The following is a 14,218-nucleotide window of genomic DNA, read 5'->3' as shown; positions in this document are numbered from 1 at the left end:
TCACTCTTTGTGTTTCAGGCACGGGAGACTAGTCTTTGCAATTCAGATGCTGCTCTGCTCACAAACTTCAGACGTAGACACTGCTCACTTCACTAGGATACATGTCATGATTTTTGTGAATGATGTTACAACAACTGACTGAGTTATTCCATAAGACTATGGTCTTAAACCTTCAAACCCAGAAAACCAAAGTTGGAAGGTATTTGGTTATGTCTGAAGAGTGTCCATATTTATGTTTTCGATGAATGTGAGGGGGCTTCAAAAAGTTTGTTGAAAAAATCCATTATCTTTTAAATCCAGTTTCCATAAACTTTCTGAAAACCCCTATTTATGTGTCTATACCCACATATTGGTATTTATAGGTACCTATACATGTATCTAGAGTAACATTCATATTCACTAAAGACTCAGTTTCCTAACCCCTGAAACTATGATCCTTAGTTACCCTTTGAGCCAGAAAGTGAAGTCACCTTGTAGCTCTATTTCAGTTAAATAAAAAGAATTAAGTGATGTTCCACCGTTTTAAGAGGTATCATATGATCAAGCACCAAGGGTACTAAGGGAAGAAATTCAAGCTGCACTGAAGACATTAGTCAAAAACTAGATTCCAGGAGTTGACAGGAATGTCAGTGAATGTTTCAACAAGTTGATGAAGCATTGGGCATTCATTCCATCTATGCCAAGAAATTTGGAAGGCGGCTACTTGGTCCCCTGACTAACGAGATCCATATTTGTATCATTCCACACACCAAAAAAGTGACCCAAAAGAATGCTCAAATTAAAGAAGAATATCACTGATATCACGTGCAAGTAAAATTTGCTTTTGATCATTGAGCAACAGTTGCAGCAGTATATTGACCTGGAATTGCCAGAGGTTCAGGTTGGATTCATATGAGGATGTGAAACAAGTGGCACCATTGCCAACATCTGATGGATCTTGGCTGAAATCAGAGGATTTCAAAAGATGCTTACTCGTGTTTTGTTTACTGTGCAAAAGTACATGACTGTGTGGATCATAGCAAACTATGGGTAGCTTTGAAAATAACAAATTCTAAACCCTTCATTGTGCTCCTGCAGAACCCGTACAATGATCAAGAGGCAGTTGTGTGAACAAAACAAAGGAATAGCGCCTGTTTTCAAATCAGAAAAGGAGTGTGCTACAGGGTTGTATCCTTCACCACACGTGTCCAATCTGTGTGCTGAGAAAACAATCAGAGAAGCTGGATTATATGAAGAAGATTGTGGAATCAGGATTGGAGGAAGGCTTATTAGCAAATTTTGATATGCCAGTGACACAATCTTGCTTTCTGTAAGTGAGGAGGTCTTGAAGCACTTGAAACACTTGCTGATGAAGATCAAGGATTGCAACCTTCAGTGTGGATTACAACTCAATGTAAAGAAGACCAAAATCTTCACAACTGTGTCAATAGGCGACATCATAATAAATTGAGAAAAGAAGGAAGTTTTCAAGGATTCATCTTAATTACAGTAGACCCACAATCAGTGTTCATGGAAACAGTACTCAGTCACAGATCATATGATGCATTCTCATTGGGTAAATCTGCTGCACAAAACCACCTGTAAGTGTTGAAAAGTCAAGGGTGTTACTTTGAGGACTAAGGTGCACCTGACCCAAACCATGGTATTTTCAATCGCCTCACACGCAAGTGAAAGTTAGACATTGAATAAGGAAAACAAAAGAAGAATCAATGCGTTTGAATTATGGCCTTGGAAAAATACTGAAAGTACCTCAGACAGCCAAAAGAACAGACAGATCTGTTTTGGAAGAAGTACAGCTGGACTGCTCCTTAGAAGGAAGGATGGAAAGACTTTGTCTCGAGTACTTGGGGCATGTTACCAGGAGACACCAGTTCCTGGAGAAGGATGTGATTCATGGTGATGTAGAGAAGCCAAAAAGAGGAAGACCTTCAACCAGATTGCTTGAAAATGGCTGCAACAATGGGCTCAAACATAAGAACAATTGTGTTGATGGCACAGGACCGGGCATTATTTTATTTTGTATATACAGAGTTTCTATAAGTCACAACAAACGCTTAACAATGCTACCAAGCAATTTGTATGGATATCATCAAATGAAAACCTAAGTTGCTATGTAAACTTTTACCAAAGATTAAACAAAATGATTTTTTAAATTACAGCCAAGAAAAAAACCTTACAGCCAAAATATATTATACAATTGAATGAAACTAATTTTAGCAAATAGTCACATACTCTCTATACTATCTACTCTATGTATATTGGTGCTTAAAGTTAATAGAAATTCATGTACTGAGCAGTTTTAGTGAAATGTTTATTAATTCTCTAGAATTAAATAAGCCAAATAGATACTACAAAGATATTCTAAACACTCCATGCTGGAAAAAAAAAAAAACATGAAGTAAGTAAAGGATTTACATGTGGGATCATGATATTTAAAACAATTCCATTTTAAATATTTATTGGATAAAATGAGCTATTTTATAAATAAAAGACAAAGAGTCACTTTATGAGGTGATGAAAAAAAAACAGGCTTTATTGTAACCTTATCCTTACATCTAGAGCAAAATGCTAAACAAGTGCTGCCTGCCCTCTCTGAGTTTGCACTTAAATTCCTTGTGCAAACCTCTAATCCTTCAAGAAATCGCTTGCTGAATCTCAATCATGTCCTTCAATAACTCATCTAATCTAAAACATATGTGACTAATATAAGGAAACTAACATTGTATTCTGCAACAAAAGGCCAGAAATGAACCCCTACCCATAAGTGATACCCTATTTCTACAACAAGGTTTGTAGAAAAAGAAGAGTAGGATTCTATTACATTTCTTTCTTTTTATTAAATCATTTTATTGGGGGCTTTTACAGCTCTTATCACATCCATCCATTGTGCCAAGAACATTTGTACATATGTTGCCATCATTATTTTCAAAACGTCTTCTTTCTACTTGTGCCTTTGACATAAGCTCATCCCCCACACCCCACCCCCCCCACCCTGCCCGGAATACCCTCCCTCCCTCCTGAACCCTTGATAATTTATAAATTATCATTTTTTTCATGTCCTGACCTAACCATTGTCTTCATTCACCCACTTTTCTATTGTCCGTTCTCCTGAGAGGGGGTTATATATCAAACATTATAATTGGTTCTCCCTTTATCCCCCCACTTTCCCCTGCCCCTCCTGGTATCACTACTCTCGTTATTGGTCCTGAGGGGTTTCTCTGCCCTGGATTCCCTGTGTTGGGTGCCAGTGTACATGCTCTGGTCTATCCAGATTTTTAAGGTAGAAATGGGGTCATGATAGTGTGTGTGGGGGGGTGAGGAAGCATTAAAGAACTAGCGGAAAGTTGTATGTTTCGTTCGTGCTATACTGCACCCTGACTGGCTCATCTCTTCCTTGTGACCCTTCAGTAAGGGGATATCCACTGTCTACAGATGAACTTTGGGTCTCCACTCTGCCTTCCTCCTCATTCACATCAATAGGATTTTTTTGTTCTGGGTCTTTGAAGCCTGCTACTTGATCCCATAAGCACCTCTTGATCACTTAGGTTGATCTTCTTCTTACATGTGGCCTTTGTTGCCTTTCAGCTACATAGCTGCTTATTTATCTTCAAGTCTTTACGACCCTAGGTGCTATATCTTTTGATAGCCAGGTACCATCAGTTTTCTTCACCACATTTGCTTATGCACCCAGTTTGTCTTCAGTGATCATGTCAGGGAAGGTGAACATCACAAACTGCCAGATTATTAGAACAAAGTGTTCTTGCATTGAGGGAGTTCGTGAGTAGAGGCACAATGTCCATCTCCTGCCTTAATACTTAACATATAAATATATGTACATAAGTAAATATATTTAAATATAACAATAGGGAAATATATATATCTATTACATTTCTTGTTTGACCATTACATCCCAATAAATGAGCATCTATTTATAAAAGTGGGTAACTTTATTTTCTATCTATTAATTTTATCCAAATAAAGAATGCCATATTATACTAATAAAGAATACCTAAACTATGGTAATAATTCATAATGATCAATATATGAGCAGACCAATTCCATAGTAACTTCCCTAAGCACAGTATTATCAGTCTTTAAAAAATGTTCACCTGTGTGAACATGTATACTTTAAACAGAAGACCTGAGAGGTGACTGAAGTACTTACCATCTGTTGCAAAGTGTGGTGACACCTCGCTTTGCTCTTTATTTAAGGGTTTCTCTGAGCTTTTCAGAGTAGATGAAAGGTCTTTAACTTCAGCTTTCTCATCAGAACTAGTACTGATAATGTTCCATGCATCTTCTATTCCTATATACAATGACAACAAAATGTATAGCTGCATAGTAGTTTAGTCCCTCCAGATAAGCACACATCTGGATTTGAGTGAAATGTATTCATTATAAAATACTCAGGAGCCTTGAGATTTTTGCCTCATTGAATTAGTTACCAAACTGAAAGTTCTACAAAGTTTATAAGCTTAAATACTTAAACTAAAACACAAGAAACATTTAAAACATTATACCTTAAGTGTTCGACTAGAAGAGCTAAGCAACAAAACAGTCCAATAATACCAAAGAAATAGTACTCTCATTAGAAAACAAAAAAGGAGTCCTTACTCCATTCCAATAGTTAGAAAAATGACAGTGCTGTTAATAAGAAGCTAATAAATTGATGCTTATTTAATAAAGCGGTTCTCAACCTGTGGGTCGCAACCCCTTTGGGGATTGAACAACCCTTTCACAGGGGTCGCCGGTTCATAACAGTAGCAAAATTACAGTTATAAAGTGGCAACAAAAATATTTTTATGGGTAGGGGGCCTCCACAATATGAGGAACTGTATTAAAGGGTCACAGTATTGGGAATTTTGAGAACCACTGTTTTATTAACTTTGAACATTTTTCATATATACTCATGTATAAGCCAAGTTTTTCAGCACATTTAAAAACAATACTTTTATTGGGGGTTCTTACATCTCTATCACAATCCTTACATTCTTCCAATGTGTCAAGCACATTTCCACATATGCCACCATCATCATTTTCAAAGCATTCTCTTCCCACTTGAGCCCCTGATATCAGCTCCCTATTTCTTCCTGACCCCTCCCCCACCTATCCTCTCTCATGAACCCTTTATAAATTATAGATTATTTTTCCATATCTTACATCATCCTCTGTCACCCCTCACCCACTTTTCCGCTATTCGTTTCCCTGGGAGGGGGTTCTAGATGATTCTTGTGATGGATTCCCCCTTTCTCCATCAACCCAGTCAGAATTCTCCTGGTATCTCTACTCTCCTTGTTGGCTCTGAGGGGTTTATCTATCCTGGATTCCCTGTGTTGCCGGCTCTTATCTGTAGCAGTGTGCATGTTCTGGTCTAATCTGATTTGTAAGGTAGAATTGAGGTCATGATAGTGGGGTGAAGGAAGCACCAAAGAGCTAGAGGAAAGTTGTGTGTTTCATCAGTGCTATACTGCACCATGACTGGTTCCTCTCTGCCCTGTGACCCCTCTGTGAAGGGATGTCCAATTGTCTACAGATGGGCATTGGGTCTCCACTCCATGCCCCCACCCAATTCACCTAGGATATGGTTATATTTTAGGTCTTAGATGCCTGATAGCTGATCCCATCAATAGCTTGTGATCACACAGGCTGGTGTGCTGCTTCCATGTGGGTTTTGCTGCTTCTGAGCTAGATGGCCACTTGTTTATCTTCAAGCCTTTAAGACACCAGACACTTTATTTTTTGATAGCAGGACACCATCAGCTTTCTTCACCACATTTGCTTATGCACCCATTTTGTATTCAGCGATTTTGCACATTTTATGCAGTTTTGTGGTAAAATTAGGTGCCTCCGCTGATATTCAGGTTGGCTTATACTCGAGTATATATGGTACTTTTAAATCTTCTCTGTATCTTTAATCTCTCTCTCCTTTTTTCCCTTCATCATACTTCCTAAAGGTTTTTTAATTTATTAATATTTTTTAAAGAACTAATTTCTGGCTATAAGGCCATTTTTTTGTGTGTATATGCTTTCTATTTCAGAAACTTCTACTTTCATTGATATTTACTGATTAGTATTTTGGAGGAATTGCTTTGTTTGTTTTTAAATTATGTTTGCTATATTTAGCTTTGTGCATTGAAGCAATTATGTTCAATACTTCTTTATCTTAATAAAACATTGCTATAAAATTTCCTATCAGTATTTTTATCATATTTTACATGTTCTCATATTCTATCTATTTTAAAACAACTTGTAATTTCAGCTTTTATTTATTTTTAACCAAAGATTTAAAATAGTGTTTGTTTTTCATCTTGAAAGTAAAACATTATAATTATTTCATAAATAATTTTAATTATTACCTCAAGTTCATTTAGACAAATACAATTTAATAAACATTTTCTGCTATAAATTTACTCTTTTTTCACTTAACCATACATTTGAATATGATATATCTAAAATGTTAACATAGATCAAGCTTATTACTTTGGATTTATTGTATATATAGACTAGATTGTATTTAACTTTTCCTTTGTAAAAGGTTATTTATATTTCTTTTCTCCCGCAAGCAGTGTTGTAGTGAAAATAGTTGTATGTGTCTCAACAGGACATTAGTATTTCCAATTTTATTCAAATTCTTATTAGCTGTTGGGTTTTCTCCTATAAACTACTTTCTTACATCATTACCAATTTTTCAAATGATTTTTAATGTAAATTTACCCAAAAAAACCTTTATATCTTCTATGTCTTCAATACTAATCTTTTTCATAAAATACGGAGTTATCTTCTTCTAACCTATTACCTGTCTAGGAATTTACTTTACACTCTTTCATTTCCATGTAATAAAATTCTTTTTTATCCTGTGGTTGTGTTTGTTGGGACCCTTACTTAAGTAGTCTTCACAACCACAAGATATAATATTTTCTCCTGTCAATTTTATAGTTATACTTTTCACAGTTAAAACTTTAATCCACTTGAAAAAATTTTAATATGTTATAAAGTAGGGATTGAACTTTATTGTTCTCACATATGAACCAATTTTCCCAAGTAATGTACTAAATAACATCTTTCCTCCTACTGGTTGGTGATATCACCATTATCTGCATAATTCCAATTTACATGTGTCTCTGGTATTCTAATATATTGCTCTATTTGTATTACTTGGTTACTGTGGTATTATATCTTCATATTTCATAATATAAGTCCTCTCATCATTGCTCTATTTCAAAAATGGTCTAAGCTATACATAAACTTTTAATCTTCCAAATAAATTTCAGAATTATTTTGTTAAGGTTCTGATCAAATTACCCTATGATTATTGTAGATGCAGCTGGTTTAAAATTTAGCCCCTTATAATTTGATCTTCCTTTTGATTCATTTTTAATTTGTTCTAATTTTTAATACTTTATACTTCCTTATCAATTGAGGTTTTTCTGTGCCTTACTTTGTTATTCTTGTCAGGTTTTGTTTTGTTTGGTTTGCCATGATTTTCTGTATATTAAATCCAGGATAGGTAAATAGATAGACAGTAACTGGATTAATGGTTTATTGGGGGTATGGCAGGGGAAGCTGAGCAGGGGGAATGAGGAACAGTAACAATGAGTATAAGAAAGAAGAAAATGGAATGGAGTGGCAAGGTCCCCAGGGAATGCTGAAAGTGGACTTTGGGACCAGGGCGTGGTGCCCAACAGACTGGACTGGAAAACGCTCCTAAGGGCCAGCAAACGATCCTTGAACGAACTACAAGCCTTTCTTTAGTGAAGTGTTTTGTTTTGTTCTTTGCCAGTGGTTTGTTTTTGTTGTTCTGTTGTCTGGTTGTATACTGTTGCTTTGTTTTCCTCTGTCTTATTTTCGTGCATGTTAGTGTTTCCACAGGTCTGTCTGAATAGGACAGGCTGGATGAACTATCTGGAGGAAAAACAATGGGACAGACAGTTCCTGGGGGACAGACAGTTACGGGTGGGGGAGGGGGAGGAGGGTAAGGAAGTGGTGTTAATAAACACAGGGACAAGGGAACAACATGGGACCCAAAATGGTAGTGAGGGGGGAGTGGCAGGCCTGATGGGGAACGATCAAGGGTAAGGTTGCATAGAGAAGAGGTATAGCTGTAGCCCAAGTGTGGACGGAGCATGGTAGTGGGGCAGGAGGAAAGTCAAGGGAGATGGAGGAAGGAACTGGGAGTCAAGGGGCATTTATGGAGGTCTAGACAAAGACATGTACATGCAAATATATATATGAGGATGGGGAAATAGATCTAAGTGTCTACATTTATAGGTTTAATATTAAGGGGGCTGAAGGACCTTGGGCCTCTACTCAAGCACTCCCTCAATGCATGAATACTTTCGTTTATTAAATTGGCATTCTATGATGCTCACTCTCCTGACACAACTGCTGGAGCCAAAGTGGGTGAACAAGTAAATGTGGTGAAGAAAGCTGATGGTGCCCGGCTATCAAAAGAGATAGTGACTGGGGTCTTAAAGGCTTGAAGATAAACAAGCAGCCATCTAGCTCAGAAGCAACAAAGCCCACATGGAAGAACACCAGCCTGGGTGATCGAGTAGTCCCGAAGGGATCAGTTATCAGGCATCAAAGAACAAAAAATCATCATATCATTGGCTGCACACCTCCATGATAGGATCGCTGAAGACAAATGGGTGCATAAGCAAATGTGGCGAAGAAAGCGGATGGTGCCCGGCTATCAAAAGAGATAGTGTCTGGGGTCCTAAAGGCTTGAAGGTGAACAAGCAGCCATCTAGCTCAGAAGCAAAAAAGCCCACATGGAAGAAGCACACCAGCCAGTGCGATCACGAGGTGCCCAAGGGACCAGGTATAAGGCATCATGCAAAAAAAAAAAAAAGAATATATGTATGTGTATACATATGTATATATGTATGTATATATATATATAACATATTGAATGAAGGGGGAAGTGCAGAGTGGAGACCCAAGGCCCAAGTGTCGGCCACTGGAGATCCCCTCATAGAGGGGTTTAGGAGAGGAGATGGGTCAGTCAGGGTGCGAGGTAGTACCGATGAAGAACACAGGTTTCCCCCAGATCCTGGATGCTTCCTCCCCCCAACTACCATGATCCGAATTCTACCTTGCAGGGCTGGATAGGGCAGAGGTTGTACACTGGTACATATGAGGGCTGGAGGCACAGGGAACCCAGGGTGGACGATACCTTCAGGGCCAGGGGTGTGAGGGGCGATGCTGGGAGAGTGGAGGGTGAGTGGGTTGGAAAGGGGGAACTGATTACAAGGATCCACATGTGACCTCCTCCATGGGAGATGAACGGCAGAGAAGGGGGGGGAAGGGAGACTCTGGATAGGGCAAGACATGACAAAATAACGATGTATAAATTACCAAGGGCACATGAGGGAAGGGGGAGCGGGGAGGGAGGGGAAAAAAAGAGGACCTGATGCAAAGGGCTTAAGTGGAGAGCAAATGCTTTGAGAATGATTGGGGCAGGGAATGTATGGATGTGCTTTATACAATTGATGTATGTATATGTATGGATTGTGATAAGAGTTGTATGAGCCCCTAATAAAACGTTAAAAAAACAAAAAAAAGAAGAAAATGTTATAAAATTGTCAGTGGTGATGAATGTAGTGATGATGTTCTTAATATGATTGAAATAATGAATTTTATATGTGAATTATATGTCAATAAAACTGTTTTGAAAAAAAGATGGAAGGAATATGCAAGTTAAAAAATATCTTGCAATATTGATTATCATTTAATTCATTTAGAGATAATCCATATATTTTGACACTTACTTTAAGAAATTGATCTAGGACTCTAATTCTCATTATCAATGTGTGGGCTCAAGATTGTCTCTGTGTTAGGATGGTGTTAAAATTTCAAAACACGTTGGGAAAAAATGAACAATGTTAGAAAAGCATTAAATATATTAATGCATAAATTTTAAAATATATATTTCTTAAGTTTAAATTTTAAAAGGGACTTAGAGTTGTTAAAAAACATACTACACACACCACTTCAAATACAAGTTTCTATTTATATTCATTTATAACCTCATACTTACGCTGGCACTCAACAAATTCATCAGTGTTGGCCAATTCTCTGATAATACTTTTAACACTCACTACATCACCTTTAAAAATAAAGGGAAAAATAATTTAGATAGTCTGTAAAATAATTATTTGATGTTTTAAAATTAAAAAATTAATACAAGACTGGCAATTATCTTATGAACTATCTGGTATGAAAATTAGGTTCAAAATAAAAGCTGTCAGAAATATTATTTTGAAAATCTATTCCTTCAGTACAAACCCACCAATTAAAAAATAAGAAATACAAAATATAATTTGGGGTTTCCTTTTAAAATACAAATGTGTGTGTGTGTGTGTGTGTGTGTGTGTGTGTAACTCCTTGGGCACTTAGAGTATAGGTTTCCAAACTTATTTGGGCAACTTTCCCCTCTTCAGGAAAAAAAAATTACTCAGTGCCCCCTTAGCAATTAAAAACTTTTGTCCCCCTGCTCAAAATCCAAGATAAGTCAAGGTATCTGCTTGTGCAGCTCCCCTATATCATTCCAGCACCCCCCATGGGGGCAGTATGGCCCTCTCAGGGAAACACTGATTTAGAGAGAAAAAAATCTTCCCTGAAATCATGAAACTTGATTGTCTAAATCAGCAGTTCTCAACCTGTGGGTCACAACCCCTTTGGGGTTTTCAAACAACACTTTCACAGGGATCGCTTAAGACCATCGGAAAACACATATTTCCGTTGGTCTTAGGAACTGACACATTGCTCCTTTATCCGTCTCCTCCTGATATGCCCACATACGAGTACCTGGTATGAAGACTGTTACCCATGCTACACCATGCTTCAAGACAAAATTTTATTTATTTGTCATTAGAAATTAATATTTTACAATACATAAATACATATTGTTTTTGTGATGAATCACTACGCTTTAATGATGTTCAATTTGTAACAATGAAAATACATCCTGCATATCAGATATTTACATTATGATTCCTAACAGTAGCCAAGTTACAGTTATGAAGTAGCAATAAAAATAACTTATGATTGGGGGTCACCACAACAAAAGGAATTGTATTAAAGGGTCACAGCATTAGGAAGGCTGAGAACCACTGGTCTAAATGAAATGATTACTCACGAGAAGGATCGGTTTTTTCCAAAGTCATCTGTAGTTTATCATCTGATAAATAGATTCCTATGGTATTTAACTTTTCCTGGAGTTCAGAAACAACTGTATCTTCAGTTTTGTTAATACTGCTGTTGTAAAACTGTTTTTTATCTTCTGAAAACACATAGCAATATTTAGTTATAGAGAGATTTTCTATTTTCAAGTTCCTTTTATATTTTTTGAGAAGAACTTGATTCTTTTTTTAAAATCATTTTATTGTGGGCTCATAAAACTCTTTATCACAATCCAAACATCCATCCATTGTGTCAAGCACATTTGCACATTTGTTGCTATCTTCATTCTCAAAACATCTGCTTTCTGCTTGAGCCCTTGGTATCAGGTCCTCATTTTTCCCCTCCTTCCCTGTTCTTCCCTCCCTCATAAACTCTTTCATATTTCAAATTATGTTGCTAAAAATTTCCTAATGTATGAAATTATACCTAAAAATGGTACTATTTATTTGTATGTATTGATGTCCTACTCTATTGCCAAAATAACTTAAAGTAATTGATAGTAAATACACACTCAAAAACATACAAATTAGGGGAAAGGAATGGATCAAGAAAAAAATTTTAAAACATTAGACAGAGTATAGTCTTTAAAGTCATATTCACAAATTTGGTAGCAATACTAAATATGTATGTGGTGATAAAAAAAACTTCACAATAAGTAAAGCAAAATGAACAGAATTAAAAGGAGTAGATAAATCCACAATCCACAGTTGAATATTTCATCACCTCCCTCTTAAACAGAACCAGACAAATAAGTTTTAATCACAATTAGAAGATTTGACCAAACTAGCAAACAAGATAATCTTTTTGATTACCCCATGGAGACAAAGTGTTTTAACATGTAAGCCACTGCTAGTCTTTCCAAATGTAAGCAATAGATGCTCATATATATTAAATAAGACTCACCCACATCATTCGGAATTGTCACTGTATCAGAAATCTTTGTCATTAATTCTTGAATTGTCATCTTGCCATCTTCTGCAATGCAAAACAAAATTTAGCTAACTGCCCCATGCATCTGCAGGCTGATTGTCTTTGAAGTGCTGTTTCTACTTTCCAAAATCACTTTTTTTGAACTCACCCTTCAAGACTAAGTTCTGTAATTATTTCTGTAAATTCCCTTTGACTAATACTTACCAGAGAGTGTGACTGTCTAGCTGCACTGTACATTTACAGTACCACCATGCAGTGACATCATTGTCTAGCTGCACTGTACATTTACAGTACCACCGTGCAGTGACATCATTATTGTCTAGCTGCACTGTACATTTACAGTACCACCGTGCAGTGACATCATTATTGTCTAGCTGCACTGTACATTTACAGTACCACCGTGCAGTGACATCATTATTGTCTAGCTGCACTGTACATTTATAGTACCACTGTGTAGTGACATCATTGTCTAGCTGCACTGTACATTTATAGTACCACCATGTAGTGACATCATTATTGTCTAGCTGCACTGTACATTTGCAGTACCACCGTGTAGTGACATTATTATTGTCTAGATGCACTGTACATTTACAGTACCACCATGTAGTGACATCATTATTGTCTAGCTGCACTGTACATTTATAGTACCACCGTGTAGTGACATTATTATTGTCTAGACGCACTGTACATTTACAGTACCACCATGTAGTGACATCATTATTGTCTAGCTGCACTGTACATTTATAGTACCACCGTGTAGTGACATCATTATTGTGCCCTCCTATTAAAATGGCAGCACCACAAACACAGAATATGCTCCTCTTTATGTGATGAGATGTTATGATTAAATGAAACAAGAACTATTTTAATCTGTTTAGTTTAAAACCTTGTAAACATTTTTGAAGCCATTTTAAAATGCAGTTGAGATTTCTTCTTCCCCAAAGGCACTAATTGAATTCAAGTTTAAGACAGGAGTTATTCTATTATTTTTTTTAAAAGGAAAATAAGAACTTCAAATGCGACTTTAGTTACACAGGTACAGAACAGTGTTTCCCAAAGTGAGTGGTACAGCTGGAATAATCCAGAGAGCCTGAAAAAGCACATAGCTACATTTTAATCCTGGATTAAGGGCCATAGTACTCGCATTTTTAATTGACAGGTGGGGGCTGAGTAATTTCTTTTCTTTTCTGAAAGAGGGCAGTAGGCCAAATAATTTTGGGAAACTGTGGTGTAAAGTGATAACCCTCTTAAATGAAGATTTTCTGGAGAGTGTTTTTTTTTTTATTGCACTTGATGGTGGCACAATGAGTTACTAACTGTAAGATTGGTGGCTGAAACCCACAAACTTTCCTGTGGGAGAAATGAGGCAGCTCTACTAGCACTGTGTAGGTTTGCGATGAGTTGGAATCAACTCAATGGTAGTGGGCTTTGGTTTTATGATAATGGGAGAAGACATTTATGAAATAAGCAGAGTTGCATCTCTACAGACTATTTCCATGAAATAGTTCCAAACCAAAATCTCTGTGAGGTCATCTGATACTATATGAAAGAAGCTTCTCATCAGAATGATTAACACCAATTTTATTTATTGGAAATGGACTAGAAGTAGTAAACACCTTGCAACATAACAATTCATGGGACAGCTCCACATAGCAAATAATTGCGCCCTCAAAGATTCCAAAAGCACCTTATATAGAAAATGCAGCTAGAAAAAAAATGTTTACTGTCTAAACATGGACTCAGGCTGCTATTATTTAGTAAAATAGGGACTGAAATAACTGTTATTAAAAAGATACACCAAAGCAAACTCACCACCATCAAGTCAATTCCAACTCATAGTGACCCTATAGGACAGTTTAACTGCTTCCTAGAGTTTCTGAGACTAAATCTTTATAGGAGCAGACAGCCTCTTCTTGCTCCTGAGGAATGACAGGTTCAAACAGCTGACCTTTCAGGGAGCAGCTGAAGCATGGCTCACTTTAGCACCAGGACTCCATTAGAGGGATACACAGGCCTATATATCTGAAAATAAATGCCATGAAATGAATTTGCATGATTTGCAAGACAACCAACTTTGGCTGCTGAAGTCCTATACATGGTACTG

At 36.9% G+C, this 14,218-nt stretch overlaps 1 protein-coding gene across 1 annotated transcript in view; it reads right to left on the bottom strand.

The window, feature by feature from the left end:
• The window catches only part of EFCAB13 (EF-hand calcium binding domain 13), a 140,387-nt gene that overhangs the window by 25,138 nt on the left and 101,031 nt on the right, over positions 1-14,218 (bottom strand). The window contains exons 22-25 of the mRNA XM_075559676.1: positions 11,997-12,159; positions 11,141-11,337; positions 10,040-10,108; positions 4,166-4,306 (exon numbers count right to left, since the gene is read on the bottom strand). Of these exons, the coding sequence (XP_075415791.1) occupies positions 4,166-4,306; positions 10,040-10,108; positions 11,141-11,337; positions 11,997-12,159 (570 nt within the window). The remainder of the gene's footprint in view (positions 1-4,165; positions 4,307-10,039; positions 10,109-11,140; positions 11,338-11,996; positions 12,160-14,218) is intronic.

Source organism: Tenrec ecaudatus, chromosome 10, assembly GCF_050624435.1.
Source record: "Tenrec ecaudatus isolate mTenEca1 chromosome 10, mTenEca1.hap1, whole genome shotgun sequence".
Taxonomy (NCBI): Eukaryota; Metazoa; Chordata; class Mammalia; order Afrosoricida; family Tenrecidae; genus Tenrec; species Tenrec ecaudatus.
This window is presented reverse-complemented; position numbering and strand designations above follow the sequence as displayed.